This window comes from Cibotium barometz, chromosome 31 (genome assembly GCF_041138505.1).
Source record: "Cibotium barometz isolate CiBa-2024 chromosome 31, ASM4113850v1, whole genome shotgun sequence".
Taxonomy (NCBI): Eukaryota; Viridiplantae; Streptophyta; class Polypodiopsida; order Cyatheales; family Cibotiaceae; genus Cibotium; species Cibotium barometz.
Window position 1 is genome coordinate 17,749,286 of NC_141076.1, and position 14,626 is coordinate 17,763,911.

At 49.2% G+C, this 14,626-nt stretch overlaps 1 protein-coding gene across 1 annotated transcript in view; it reads right to left on the reverse strand.

Annotated features, from left to right (window-relative positions):
* HBP5 (SOUL heme-binding family protein) overlaps positions 1-14,626 on the reverse strand; it is a 99,435-nt gene that overhangs the window by 53,072 nt on the left and 31,737 nt on the right. Inside the window, exon 2 of the mRNA XM_086824792.1 lies at positions 68-205. Within this exon, the coding sequence (XP_086680918.1) occupies positions 68-205 (138 nt within the window). The remainder of the gene's footprint in view (positions 1-67; positions 206-14,626) is intronic.

Sequence of the window (14,626 nt, forward strand, 5' to 3'; positions counted from 1 at the left end):
ACCAAATCAACTGAATAGCTAGCTTCCATCAGCATACAGTGGATAAAGAGAAGTCAGCTTTGCATACCACATGACTAAGAAACTTTCCCGTGGTTGGGTTGATGCCCATAACTGAAACTCCAGTAAAAATGAGTTCGGGGCTCCAAGGCAACAGTGCAAACCTCATGGTCATCGTCCACCGCGTTGTTATCTCACTAGGCCCTGACTGCCAACAAACACATGAAATCAGGGATTCAAAGTTCAAAGAATCAATTATCTTACCAAAGCACAAAATCAAAACCTACCTCCACCTCAAGACTGTTACAAGGCATGACATGTATAGCATAATATACAAGTTTTTTGAAGAAAAAAGAGAACAAAGCTCTTCAAACCAAATGGTTGTTTCCAATTTGCCTATTATTCTCAAAGTGCATCTGCAAAGGCCTATACAGGAGGACAACAGAGAAAATCCCACTCGGCCATAAGTGGCTAAGCAGTTTTTTTTTCCCCGGGAAAAAGATCCTTCTACTAGTTAATGGGAAAAACAGCCACAATGGACTTGATACAACACCGTAGGGCTAGATACTAACTTGCCTCATGGATGGGGCAGGAATCAAATGATCATAAGGGAAGAGACACTTCTCGTCCGGCTGGCCGCTTTGTGAGGAGAAAGCTATCTCATACAAAGAGGGGGGGGGGGGGGGGGGGGGAGGACAACCACACAAGTGGTCTGTAATGCCAAATGGGGTCTCCGCCTCTATCTATGAAGAAAGGGCCAGGCCTCCAAAGCCTCAAGAAAGCTTCCCGCCACTTCCGCATGCAATCAAAACCTTCCTGTAACTTCCCCCACTGACCGCGGAGGGTGTGAATGATATCGAGCCGTCTCCTAATGGTCTCAACCGACGGAGTGCAGGTACCCTCGATGGCCTCGTTGTATCTAGCACACCAAATGTGCCAGGTTGCCATGCTAAAATCTCCCATCTCTGGCATGAGCCTGGCCGCCAGTCAATTGTAGGTGGGGTTGTGATTGATACTACTGCAATACGATGGTAAGAGACCTGAAGGGCTAGCCCACCCCCATCCTCCTCATAGCCCTGCCCACTCCAGCCTTTGTAGCGCAAGCAACAATGCCCCAAGTAATGATCCGAGTCGATGCCCTATCCATAGCGAAGATGCGGAGGATCCGCTACAAATCTACTGAGCCTTCGGGCCGATCCCAAAGGCAATGTTGTTGAGGCTCCTAAGGGTAGCCGCACTACGGGCAAGCTGCTGACCGACCTCCAACTGCCAGCCAAGTGCTGACCGCCAAACTCCTATGTGCCATCAACCAAAGAAAGAGTGATCTTTCTAGGCCGAAAGCTGTCCCAAAGCCTCTTCCAGAAATCTGAAAGGAAGCATTGTGATAGGCCCTTAGACTACCAATGTTCAGCTGATGCCTGTGTGCCATCTATCTCAGGCATCTAGATCCTGTGGCCTAGCTGCGTTCTATATGCAAAGAAGGGGGCATCCAGAGTCTCCTCCCGATCCAGGGGATCATGCCAAGTCCCCTCTCCCAGGTCCCACTGCAGCCGCATGAGACGTCGGCACTCCCATATCCATAGCCGCCATAGTCTCTCCCTAGCCACATTGACCGGTGCTAGATCTATGTGTCATTCCCATGCCCGAAAACCAATCACCCTCACCCTCTACAAGGTGCAGCCTCTGAAAACCTCCAAGGGAAGCTCTGATCTCTCTAGTCTGCCATGGAATCCAATAGAAAAAGTGAGCAAACCACCGTCTTCATCTACTCCATGGACCGCCACGAGGATATCGTGTCTAGTAAACACGCCAAGCCACACTGGGGGGGTGGGGTCTGGAATAGGAGTCAGCCACTCCTGAGGGATGGCTGAATAAATGTCGCTGTTGAGCCTATCTCTGCCCTGGATCCGTGTCAGGCCTCTCTCCTACACCTCTGGGGGTAACTGCATGTGTGTGATCCAATCTCAAAGAAACCTGCTGATCCCATGCTCAAGGCACCCCAAGATATATGCGGTTGGGCACCTAACATGTGGCCACTGGGTAAACAGATCAGGGGGTTCTAGACCAAAGGCTGCCGAAGTAGCTCCTCTAAGGCAAATGGAACAATCTGTCTAAGGGTAGGTCTAAGATGATCCCAAGCAGGAAGTAAACTAGCTACAAATCTATCCTCAAAAGCTGGGCTAAAGCCACGGGCCCACATCTCTGTGAAGATCCATATGGTACTCCGCGACCACGGGTCCCCTAGGCTCGGAGTGCAGGCTGAAATCCAGGCCACTAGAAAATCCTTCCAAGGCTCACCACAAGGAAGGAGTCCTCTAACCAAGGTTGCATCGGTACGTATGTACCTTATTATAAGGTACGTTTTAGTGTACAATACGGATCCGTACATGGCAGGCCCCCCCCCTTCCCCACGACTGACCTTTGGCCCAAGATCCTCTCATAGTTATCGATTTTTCACTTGCCCGCCTGTAGCCACTTATTTATCCACCACCCTTAGGCGATGCCGCCGAGGAAGCAACAAGGGGGGTTTTGAACACAAGACCTGTTGGTCCTAGGCAAACACCTTCGCCACTTGAGCTATCACCTCATTGGCAAGTACGAGGCAATTTTTAATAATATTTTGGGCCAAAAAAAAAACCCTAGACTAGCTGCCGTCGCCGATTTTAGCCGACTTATACAAAGTGCGAACATAGCCATTCCTCTCATTGATACAGACATTGCAGCGAGAGATGATGATCATGCGATGCTAGCCACTGCCACCATTGCAGAGCTAGAGCTGAGAGTATGATACCAAAGGAAACATGTTGACAGATGGAGCTCTCATTTTGGTAATTGTATTGTTGAATGTTCAGAGATGAACTATTTTTTCATTCATTTTTTTGTATATATATGTACACTATATAGTACATTTTTTATGTTTTTACAGACCTTACGTATTTAACGCACCTCAAAATCTCAACCCGTACCTAAATGCGTACCTTACAATACAATACCTTTCCACCGTGCCTCTGACAATCAGCTTGCCCAGCACAGCACAGCACGGCACGGCACGGCTCTGGATAGCAGGGTCGATGATGCTAAGTCCCCCTTTGCGAAGTGGCTGAATGATCTCTCTCCATGCCACCTTGGCCATGGCTGGCCTCCCATCACTGCTGGCCCATAAGAAGTTCTGAATCAATCGCTGTACCTAAGCCAATACAAGCCCGAGAAAAGACCCAGCACGAAGTGATGTACCACATGGTGGCTAGAAGTACTAGTTCGCCACCACCACTCTGCCCGCTAGGGAGAGCCTCGCCGAGCTCCAATATAGAAGCTTCTTCCGAATACTCAAAAGAAGCAGGGCGAGCTGCTGCTCGAAAGAGATATCAATGCCAACCTGGCAATCGAGATAACAAACTGGAGCCCCCCTCAGGATCCACTGGAAAGCCTCAACTAGTCGCCAAGTCAGGGTGGGTGCTGAACCTACCCAAAAACCACACGACTTAGCCAGTTGATCTACGCGGCAGAAAATCTCGATCGCCTCCGCAAATCTCTGGAGATTCCCCACATCTCCTGCAAGGATAGCTGATGTGTCGTCTGCAAACTCTGAGTCCAACAACTCCTCTTGCGTGCTGAGGGGAAGACGCAATCCCTGAAGCCCGATCTCCTGGGCAGAGAGAAAACTACTCGTGGCCTCGAAGACGAATAGGAACAGATACGATGCTAGAGGACAACCCTGTCTAACCGAGCGCAAAAGGGAGAATCTGTCGCCACGGGCTCCCTGAATGAGAACCTGGCTATGTGAGGCTGAATAAAGTCTTGAGACTCCACGAATCCACTCCATGGGGAATCCCATCCTACTCATTGTGCCCTCCAGAAGCTCCAATCCACCCTATCATAAGCTTTCTCAAAGTCAGGGAGTAGCACAATGAGGTCTTGCTGCCGCATCCTGGCTGAAGCAGTCGCCTCCCAGAAGGTAAAGATATTGTCCAGAATGCTCCGATCCTGAACAAAGCCAATCTGAGTGTCATGGATCGAATGATCGTCGCGTTTTCTCCTTTCTTGTGTTTAACTGTCAAGGCACTGTTCTCTCATGTGTGTACAGCAGATGCTGCACATGAAGTTTGGAAGGCTTTTGCGGATCTCTACGAGATTAAGTCTCCGGGTCGGATTTTGGCATTGGAAAAGCAACTTATGAACTTATCAATTTCCGCCTTTCCATCTTTATCTGCTTTCATCTCGAAGATGAAAGACCTCCGAGACGAGCTTGCTGTTTGTGGCAAAGACATCTCTACAGAGGACATGGCTATTTGACTTCTCTCCAAGCTTCCAGAGAGGTTTGATGCATATTTTCGGTCTCTTGTTTCTTCTCCTCGTCCTATTCCAATTACTTGGGAGGAAGTTCTCCCCTCCATTATGCAGATTGAGTCTCGCTTTGAGAAGCGGACTGGCACCTCTGGTGGCCCTGATGAAGCTTTGGCAGCGCGAGATAAAGGGAAGAATCAACAAAAGAAAGGGAAAGGGGGTTCTGACAAGAACTCCGAGGATAACGACAAGGATAAAGACAACAACAAATCTTCTAAAAACAAGGACATTGAATGTCATTATTGTGGCAAGAAGGGTCATAAATAGCCCCAATGTCACAAGAAGAAGCGGGATGAAGCAGCAAAGAACTCTTCATCTACAGCACTGTCTCAAACCAAGAAGGATGATGGCATTCTTCTATTAGCAGGTACTCGTTGTATACTTGCTCTTGTGACTTCTCAGTCACGGTCGTGGATTGTGGATAGCGGTGCTACTGCTCACATGACACCCCATCGAGATTGGTTCAAGGACTTCATTGCCAGGTCAGGCGAGATCACTTTGGGTGATTCTTCTTCCGTGCCAGTACATGATCATGGCACCATCCCCATCTTCCGAGGACAAGAGGTACTTCTCTGACGTTCTGAATATTCCAGATTTGGCATTTAACCTTTTGTCAGTGAGTGCTCTTACAGCTCAAGGTGCGAAGGTGATCTTCTCTCATTATGAGATTACCATTCATGATAAAGCGACTGGTAGCATCTTGGCTCAGGGAATCCAAGATAGTGGTCTGTACAAGTTGACCGCTCTGCTCTCTTCCGGTGCTTCTTCTACTCTTTGGCATGCTCGGTTTGGCCATTTGAGCTATCAGCTTCTAGAGCGAGCTTCGAAGGATGGGTTTGTTGAGGGTTTACCGACTATCAAGGCTCCATCTACTACTTGTTCCTCTTGTTTACAGGGGAAGCAACACCGAGCCGCCTTTCCGAAGGAGGCGACACACAGATCTTCGACATCACTTGCTCTCATTCATGCAGACTTATGTGGTCCTATGTATCTTGGTGATGAAGAAGAAGTAAACCTGCTGAAAAAGACCTACTGTAGCAGAGAGGGCTGCTGTCCCATATGCTGTAAATTAAACATAGATGTGCTGATGTAAGCACTGATGGTCTGCTGATGATAAAACGCAGATGAAGTGCTGAAGTAGGCTCAGAGGTATGCTGATGTAAAACACAGATGACAGCAGAAGAAAAACGCTGAAGTCAACCCTGATGTAGGCGCCCTGTACCAGCAGATGGAAACGCTGATTTCAGCCCGGATGTCGGCGGCATGTACCAGCAGATGTAAATGCTGATGTCAGCCTGACGTAGTAACCACATCAGCAGCAACAGCAGCAGGTAAGCGATGTATTGCCTGAAGGAGCACCCGGCTGCTTGAAGACTCGAGACGGTGTGTGTATCCCGAGTGAATTACATTGAGTTTCTTTTATAGGCTTGAAGGGCTGCTGGTCGGCCAGGGTAAGGTGGCGGCCAGCAGCAAAGACAAAAGTAAAAGCCATAAAATATCCAAAAATCACCCTTTTTGTGCTGGATAAAATGGCATGTTTTCACACCCCCCCTCCCAAACCAAAAAGGGGACCATGAGAGAGGATGAAAAAAAAGGGGTTTGAAGAGGATCATGACGAGGAATGGGGCGATGGTGTAGAACCGTTTGAGATTAGGCGGTATTGGATTCAATGCCCACAATGCAAGAGGTTTTCACATGTATGAGTGCCCATTTTTGAGTTTCATTCACACACGTGCCCCGAACACAAGAAACATAATGCTATGCACAGGGAATGCAAGATGGAAAATGCAATGCAGTGGGTTTTCACATGAGCTGCGCGCACCTGGGGTTTTCACTCACTCATGTGCCTGATACAACAATGATAAAAAATCTGAAAAAAGAGGAAGATCCCCCTCTCAATACATGGAGGGTGATGGTGGAGTACCGATGCCGATCCGGTCGTGAAGACGCTCGAGGATGGGCCAATTGACGGACTTTGTAAGGATGTCTGCACAGTTGTCCGCCGTAGGAATGTACTAGAGTCTGATGGTACCAAGCTCAACCTGTTCCCTAGTAAAATGAAAATGGACACCCACATGCTTGGTACGGTTAGAAAAAATAGGATTGCCAGCAAGGGCAATCGCACTCTAACTGTCCGACGAAGATGGTAGAAGTGGTGTCAATGGGAACGCGCATCTCCGTAGTTGACGAAGATACATAGCCGCAGTGGTGGCGTCATATAGGACCCGGTATTTGGCCTTAGCGGAAGAACCTGCAACGGTATCCTGCTTCTTGTTAGACCAAGAGAAAGAGGTAGATCCGAGGGAGTACAAATAACCACCATGAGAACGTTGGGAATCAAAATCACCAGCCTAGTCGGAGTCCGTGTAACCACGCAGGGTGATCCCACAACTGTAGTGAAGTCCATACATATAGGTATCTGCTAGATAGCGAACAACCCTCATTGCTAAACTCCAATGTGGTCCCTTAGGAGCATTGAAATACTGACTTAAAATGGATGTGCAATAGGAAATGTCAGGTCGAGAATTTGTGAGCCATATAAGTTTCCCAACCACTTGGCGGTAGGCTTGCTCTTCATGTGGAGGTGAGTCCTCTTCCTTTGATAGTTTGATGGTGAGATCCAAAGGGGTAGCCATAGGGATAGCACCATCAAGAAAGTAGGAAGTAATGAGTTGAAGATAGTACTTTTGTTGGGACACAAAAATACCATCAGGATGTTGGACCACCTCCATGCCAAGGAAATATTAGAGAAGACCGAGATCAGTCATCTCGAAAGTTCGTATGAGTTGTGCCATGATATCAGCCACTTTGGCTTGATGTGAACCAGAATTGATGAGGTCATCGACATACAGAACTAGGTAGCAAACCATCCCTTGATCTGTGTGGATATAGATATTGGGATCATAGTGAGATGGTTGGAAAGGCTGCGAAAAAAATTGTCGATGCGATGATACCATGCCCAGGGGGCTTGCTTCACAGGAAATGGCCGTTTCAGCCCCTAGAAACGCGTTTCTCCGTTTCAGGATCCCATCGGTATCCATGACCATTTCTTGTTTCCCAAGTGATGTTGACACAGGAAACGGCCGTTTCCAACCCTAAAAACTTGTTTCCCCGTTTCCACTCCTCAAACGTCTCCATTCCTGTTTCTCGTTTTTGGTGACTATGGCTTGCTTGAGCCCATAAAGAGCTTTATGCAGGCAGGAGACTTTGTCCTCATACCCATGGAGTGGGAAACCTAGAGGTTGGTCAACATAAACCTCTTCCTCGAGAATGCCATTGAGGAAGGCACTCTTGACATCCATCCGATAGACTGGCCATGTGTGGTGTGCGGCCAGATTGAGTAACAGACGGACTGTCGTCATTCGAGCAGTAGGGGCAAAAGTCTCGTTGAAGTCAATGCCTTCTTTTTGGCGAAAACCTTGCACCTCAAGCCGGGCTTTGTATTTGTCCAAGGTACCATCGGCTTTAAATTTGGTGCGAAAGATCCATTTGGTCCCAATGACCTTTCTATGACGAGCGTGATCCACAAGGGACCACGTGCCATTACGATCAATGCTTTCGAGTTCTTAGCCTGTTTCCAGGCTGGTTGTTGGATAGCATCTTTCACAATGTTGGCTCATCATGCGCCACATATTCTGCGGAGAAAACATAGGTAAATGAGGCACGAGGAGTGAGCGTGGTGGACCGACGAGGACGTCCAAAGGGGTATCATGGGGAAGCATACTAGAATCACACATGGTTTGTTGGTACCAGTGGGGTAAAGGGTCCCTAGGTGGCTGCCAGGAGGAGGAAGCCTCCTCAAGAGGCGAAGTTATAGTTGGCTGATTGGGTTCATGTGGCACAGTTGGAGATTCTTGTTCGGTTGGTATGGGCAGCGGAAGGCGAAGTAAATCCTACTCATCAAAGACAATGTCTCGACGAACGAAGACTTTGTCTTTGTTTGATCTTGGATAAAAAACTTTGTAAGCCTTTGATTCAGAAGAGTAGCCCGCAAAAATGAGCAACTCACTCCAAAATGCTTCAAATGGGGTCCTGTGAGGAACGACAACCGTAGGGCAATGGTTCAGAAGGTACACCACAGTGTTGACTGATTCTGACCAAAGGCGTTTAGGTAGCTCAGCTATAAAAAGCATGGAGTGTGCCATATATCCATCACAGTTCGGTTCTTGCGCTCAACCACTCCATTTTGTGAGGGGGAGTTGGTGGAGGTGAGTTGGCGTTGAATGCCCTGTTCTTGCAAGAACTCAGTAAATTGATGGGAGATAAACTCACCACCATTGTCACTGCGAGCAATCCCAATTGAGACACCCATTTGATTAGTGACTAACCGAACCCATGTAGAAAAGTATTGGAAGGCATATGATTTATGCTTTAGGAAGTACACCCACATGTACCTCGAATAATCATCAACAATTAGCATGTAGTAAAGAGATCCATTCAAGGAGGGGGTTCGGGATCGCCCACTCAAGTCGAAATGAATCAACTTGAGGATTCCCTGAGCACGATGAGTAGCATGATGTGGCAACGGTGAGTGATGTTGCTTACCCATTTGACATGGCTGGCAGACATCCTTTGTCAGTTTGAGGTTGGGTATGCCTTCAACTAACTGGTCTCCAAATAGCTCATAGAGTGTGTCATAGGGCAGGTAACCATAGTGAAAGTGCCATAGTTTTTTTTTTTCCGAGAAAAGATCCTTTCATTAGTTATATAAAAACGCCCGTAGGGCTACAAAAGATCCTCTCTGCTCATAAGAAAACAGAGCAGAGAACAAAGCAAGGCAGCCAGGGAGACTCTCCCTAGGTGCTCAAAAATACAAGAATCAATACAAAGAACTGAGAGGCTATATCATACTATAGGAGGGGGGGAAAGCCAAACACGTGGCCTGTAGTGCCAACGGGGGGACCCCACGTGTAGGGTATAGAAGGGGCCGTTGCGCCAGGTGGTGTGAAAGGCCTGGCGCCGCAAGATCGCCTCATCCGAGTCGCCCCGGATGCGGTCGTACTGTCCTCGCAGGGTGTGGATGAGCTCCTGCCAGATCCCCCGAACAGTCTCGGCTGGTGGCTCCAGTCTCCCCTCAAAGGCCCTGAAACACCGGGCCCTCCAGGTGAACCATATGGTGAGGCTGCTGAGGAGCTCCCATCGTAGATCCCTCTCCTGTGTCCAGCCGGTGGACGAGAAGTCCGGTGAAGGAACAAGGCGAGGCTGGCCCCTAATGAATCTGATGGCCTGTCTGTCCTGCTCCGTCTCATAGCCCATAGCAGGCCCTGACGAAGTCGAACAAGCAGCGGCACCCCACGTATACATCCCCTCTGGAGAGAGGGAGGCCAGAATGTGCAACATCCGCAGCCAAATCTGCTGCGCCTGAGGGCAGTCCCATAGGCAATGTCTCTGTGTCTCCATAGGGTGGCCGCATCGGACGCAGGCCGCCGGAAGACCGCTGTAGACAAGCCAGGTGCCAACTGCAGAACCCCTGTGGGCGACCAGCCACACTGGAAAGTCGAGACCCTGCGTGCTTGTCGACTAGCCCAGAGCCTAGTCCAAAAGTCCTCCAGGAACTCCGATGAGAGTCCCTGAAGCCGCCAGTGCCCCGATGCAGCTGGAGAGACCATCCTCCTGGCCATCAAAATATGTCGCCCCAACCGAACCGTATACTGGAAAAAGGTGATCTCTATGGCCTCAAGGGATACATAAGGATCACGCCACTCGTACTCGCCAGGGTCCCACTGGAGCCGGGCCAAGGGGCGCGCTGCATATGCCCATATATGCCAATCAGAGTCCACATCTGCAGGGTCTGGGTCAATATGCCACTTCCGAGAAGCGGCGGCCACCACCCGTATCCTCTGAAAGATGCACTCTGCAACCAAAGGCGACTCCACCTCCACTCTCTGAAGTCTGCCCTCATCCTGGATCTCATAGTAGAGGCATCTGCCATCCTCAGTGCAAGCTCTAACAGCAATCAGGATCTCCAACTGAGTAAAGGCTCCCATCCACCGTGGGGCCACGAGCTCGAGAGGCGTGAACCACTCCTCTGTGAGTGCCTCCTGAATGTCATCCCTCATAATCAACCCCCCTCTGAAGTGACCCAGCCTCTCCACCTGGATCTCCTCTGGGAGACTGCAGAAGGCCTACCAGTCTCCAAAACTGCGTGCTGGGCCTGCCGCCAATGGTCCCCAAGCTAGACGAGGCCGAGAACCCAGCATATGACCCTGCTCTGTGCGAACCGCTGGGCTCCAGATGAGCGGTTGTCTGGCCCGCTCCTCATGACAAGAAGGAGGTCTCTGAGAGCCCCGGTCTCAGCAACTCCCAAGATGCTCAAGGCAAATCTGTCCTCCCATCCTCTACTAAGGCATGTCCTCCTCATCTCTATGAAGATCCATCGTATCTCTGGTGCCCAAGTGCCCCCTGCTAGGGGAGCTCGAGCCTGCAGCCGCTGCAAAAGCTGCTCTTTCCAAGGCTCTGCGCGCCTGGAAGCAGCCCCCGAACAATAAGGCTCTACTCTAATCAACTGGATCTATAATGCCCAAGCCTCCCTGGGCCAACGGAAGTGTAATAATGCCCAAGCCTCCCTGGGCCAACGGAAGTGTAATAACTGCCCAAGCAACCTTTGCCCTGGCTGGTTGACCATCCCGCCCAGACCAAAGAAAGTTCCTGATCAGCCTCTGTATCTGGCTGATACAAGAGCTCGAGAAGATCCAGCAAGACGTAATGTACCACATGGTCGCTAAAAGCACCTGATTTGCCACCACCACCCTCCCAGCCAAGGATAGCCGAGCTGTACTCCAATACAAAAGCTTCTTCCGAATGCTCAGAAGAAGCGGGGCAATCTGCTGCTCTGGTGACAAATCTAGTCCAATCTGGCATCCCAAATATCGCACTGCTGTGCCAGGAGGAATCCATCTAAAACCCGGGTCTGGGCTCCATGCCGGAGTGGGAGCGCTACTGATCCAAAAGGCCACTGTCTTGCGCCAATTGATCAATGCTCCCGAAGCTGCACTAAAAACCTGGAGCGACTGCTCTGCCCGCTGAAGATTGGCCTCCTGGCCATGCAAAAATAAACCCGTGTCATCAGCAAACTCAGCATCGAGCAGGTCCTCCCCCCTGACTGGGAGCTGGAGTCCTCTCAAACCAACCTCCTCTGCCGTCAGATACATGCTCATAGCCTCCGCAAAGAAGAGAAAAAGAAAAGGGACGAGAGGACACCCCTGACGGACTGATCTGGTCAACTCAAAACTCGGCCCCCTTCCTCCTGGTGAAAGTGCCATAGTTGTTCAATGTTTGAAGGAGCTCTGGTCACATAGGCACGAAACCGATGAAACTCAAAACCCTCGGAAGATGGCTCAGATAAAAAGGTAGACATCCGGTACAAGCCATCTTTTTGTGCTTGGCCGCGGGCAACAACAAGACTGGTAGTCTCATCAATTACCTCTACAACTCGCTTGTTGAAGTAAACTCCACGATTGAGTTGAGTTAGCTGGGATACAAAAAGTAAATTGAGACCTAAGTTAGGAACAAGATAAGACATTGTCCAATGTTGCCTGATTGGGGCCTGTGTTGGTGTCAAATAAAATGGTGCCAACAAATTTGATGGGCATCAGTGTGTTGTTGCCACATCAAACTTCACCCTTAGCAGGTTGTTGAGAGATGAAAATGCTAGCATTTTGTGCCATATGGTGTGTAGCTCCACTGTCAACTACCCAAGTGACTGGATGGCCACGAGGAAGTGTTGGGTGGGCTTCGATGATAGGCACAAAACGATCATCAGGTAACTGGTGCCAACAGATTTGATGGGCATCAGTGTGTTGTTGCCACATCAAACTTCACCCTTAGCAGGTTGCTGAGAGATGAAAATGCTAGCATTTCGTGCCATATGGTGTGTAGCTCCACTGTCAACTACCCAAGTGACTGGATGGCCACAAGGAAGTGTTGGGTGGGCTTCGATGATAGGCACAGAACAATCATCAGGTAACTGAAAAATTTGAACGAGGGTTGACGCTTCCACACTTGGGTTGGCTCGTTTAGATGGTTGTTTAGTCATCCTTCTGGAAGAGAATCAACCGCAAATGTGACCTGAGCGACATTGGCCGAGGGGTCGAGATGTGGTGTAAGAGATGGACCAATCAGACATCTCTTCCGGGGTGGTAAAAGAAACTAATTGGGTGGGGGGGCCTTGAGCGACTTGACTAGTGGATCGCCACGGAGATGATCTAGGTCAATTCATACCATTGCCTTGTTGCAGGGTCCTTGGGGGGAAACCCTGCAGACTAGGTGCGAGATTATTAACCCCTCTCGACCGCCAATCAGGAGCATTACTGCCACCTTGGTTGTTTTGGTGATTCGAGTTAGTGGGGTTGTTACCTCTATTTTCCTTGGCTTTAATGCCACTCATCATCAACATGACCAAGTATTTGGCAATGAGTGCAAAATCTATTCTTTTTGGGAATATTCTGCCAGTAGGGAGTGGGTGTGGAGGCAGGGTTTTTTGTATCAGTATTGTTGCCTTGAGGTTTGCCTTGATTACCTGAGTTGCTATTCTGCTGCCTTTTTTGAGTAGAGGTGGTATTGGACACAAGGGCCCCCTCTTGAGTAGAGGAGGAAGATTTCTTGGGATGAAACTGGGCATGCAATCGTGCGAAGCGCAAGAGTTGGCACTCACACTCATATAGGTTAGGCATAGGTTCTAGACTAATGGTCTGTGTGACAAAAGTAAAGAAACTAGGAGGCAACTTGTTTAGTAAAGTGATCACCTGGTCTTCTTGAGACTTGACGGAGCCAATGGTGGCATACTCCGCGTTACGGCATCGGTATTCAGCAACCTTCACGGTCAGGTCATCACTCTCTTTTATAGAGAAAAGTTGGATTTGATGTTCAAGACAATGCGACGCGTGCGATCACGTGCTGCATCTCTCTCAGCAAGGTGTGCCCATCGGTCAGAGACATAGGGGAATTGTTAGAGTTGTGAATGAAACTTCAGCAGAAGGCCTTGCATGAGCTCCACTATGGCACTGGTGTGCCCATCGGTCAGAGACATAGGGGAATTGTTAGAGTTGTGAATGAAACTTCGGCAGAAGGCCTTGCATGAGCTCCACTATGGCACTGGCATTCCTAGCCTCCCAATAGCGGATGATGTCAGGAGGTGCTAGAGAGGGGTGGGGTTTTGGTTTAAGTCCCTTCACTAGGTTCTAGGAGCCTTGGGAAGTGAAAACCTATTCCATAAGATTAACCGAGGTGGTGTAATTAGATCCATTGAAACGAATCTTTTCTGTAAAAGCATTTCTGGACATAGAGACGTGAATGGAAGAAGCTGGGGGAGTCCAAGATGGCTGGTACCCATATCCGGAGTGTAAAGGGTGACGAGAAACTCCAGAAAATCCACTAGTACCAGGCATAGGTGTAGGACCTGGCGAGGGTACTCCATAAGATGGAATATAAGGTTGGGCACTCGACATAGGTGGAATACTTGGCTAAGGCACAAATCCTTGAGTGGGCACATAAGTAGTAAAATCATTAGCGCCAGAGATGGGTTGGAACTTGGTAAACCACCTGATACCTTGGAATGTTGGGTGGCACTGCAGTGCCAAAGGTCATAGTGCTGATAGATACCTGTGATGGGTAAAACCCATATGCAGGACCCAATGGGGTGCAGTTGGTGATGACTGCACGCCAACACTAGCAGGAAAAGACATGGGTTGGGTGGGAGGGTTTTGTGCTTGAAGTTGAGCAGTATTCCAAAACACATTAGGAGCAGGAACAGAAGGTGAACCAGAAGAGAAAACAGTGTTACCTCCTTGAACACCAAAAGTTTGAGAGTGAATTGTACTCCTAGACCCTCCTCTATTTGGGTTCACAATAATTCCAGGGATCGAGGGTAGTTGATGGTACCATATGTTCAACCTGTGCTACAGAAGAAGATACCCAGGTAGAATTAGGAACACAAGTACTAAAAGGCACATACAAATCTAACGCGGTCACCAGCAGGGTTGATGATGATGGATCTCCGAAGACCGAGGAGGTACCTGTCCTTCCTCAAAAAAAAACCCCATACCGAAGTCCAGGCTGTCGGCTAGAATGAGTAGCAAGGTCTCTAGATGAGGCTGAATACCTGGGTCTAGTACTGGCACACTGGTTGTAGGCATGTATCCTTCTCTGGAAGTGACACCTGATAAGCTCGGAGAAGAAAGACAAGATGCGAAGGGTGTAGAGGGTGAGTAGGTAAAAATGGGCTGGTCGTCTCCCAATGAAAGACCTCAAACGGGGCTCTCTAGTGAATAAGGAGTCCCATCCTCCA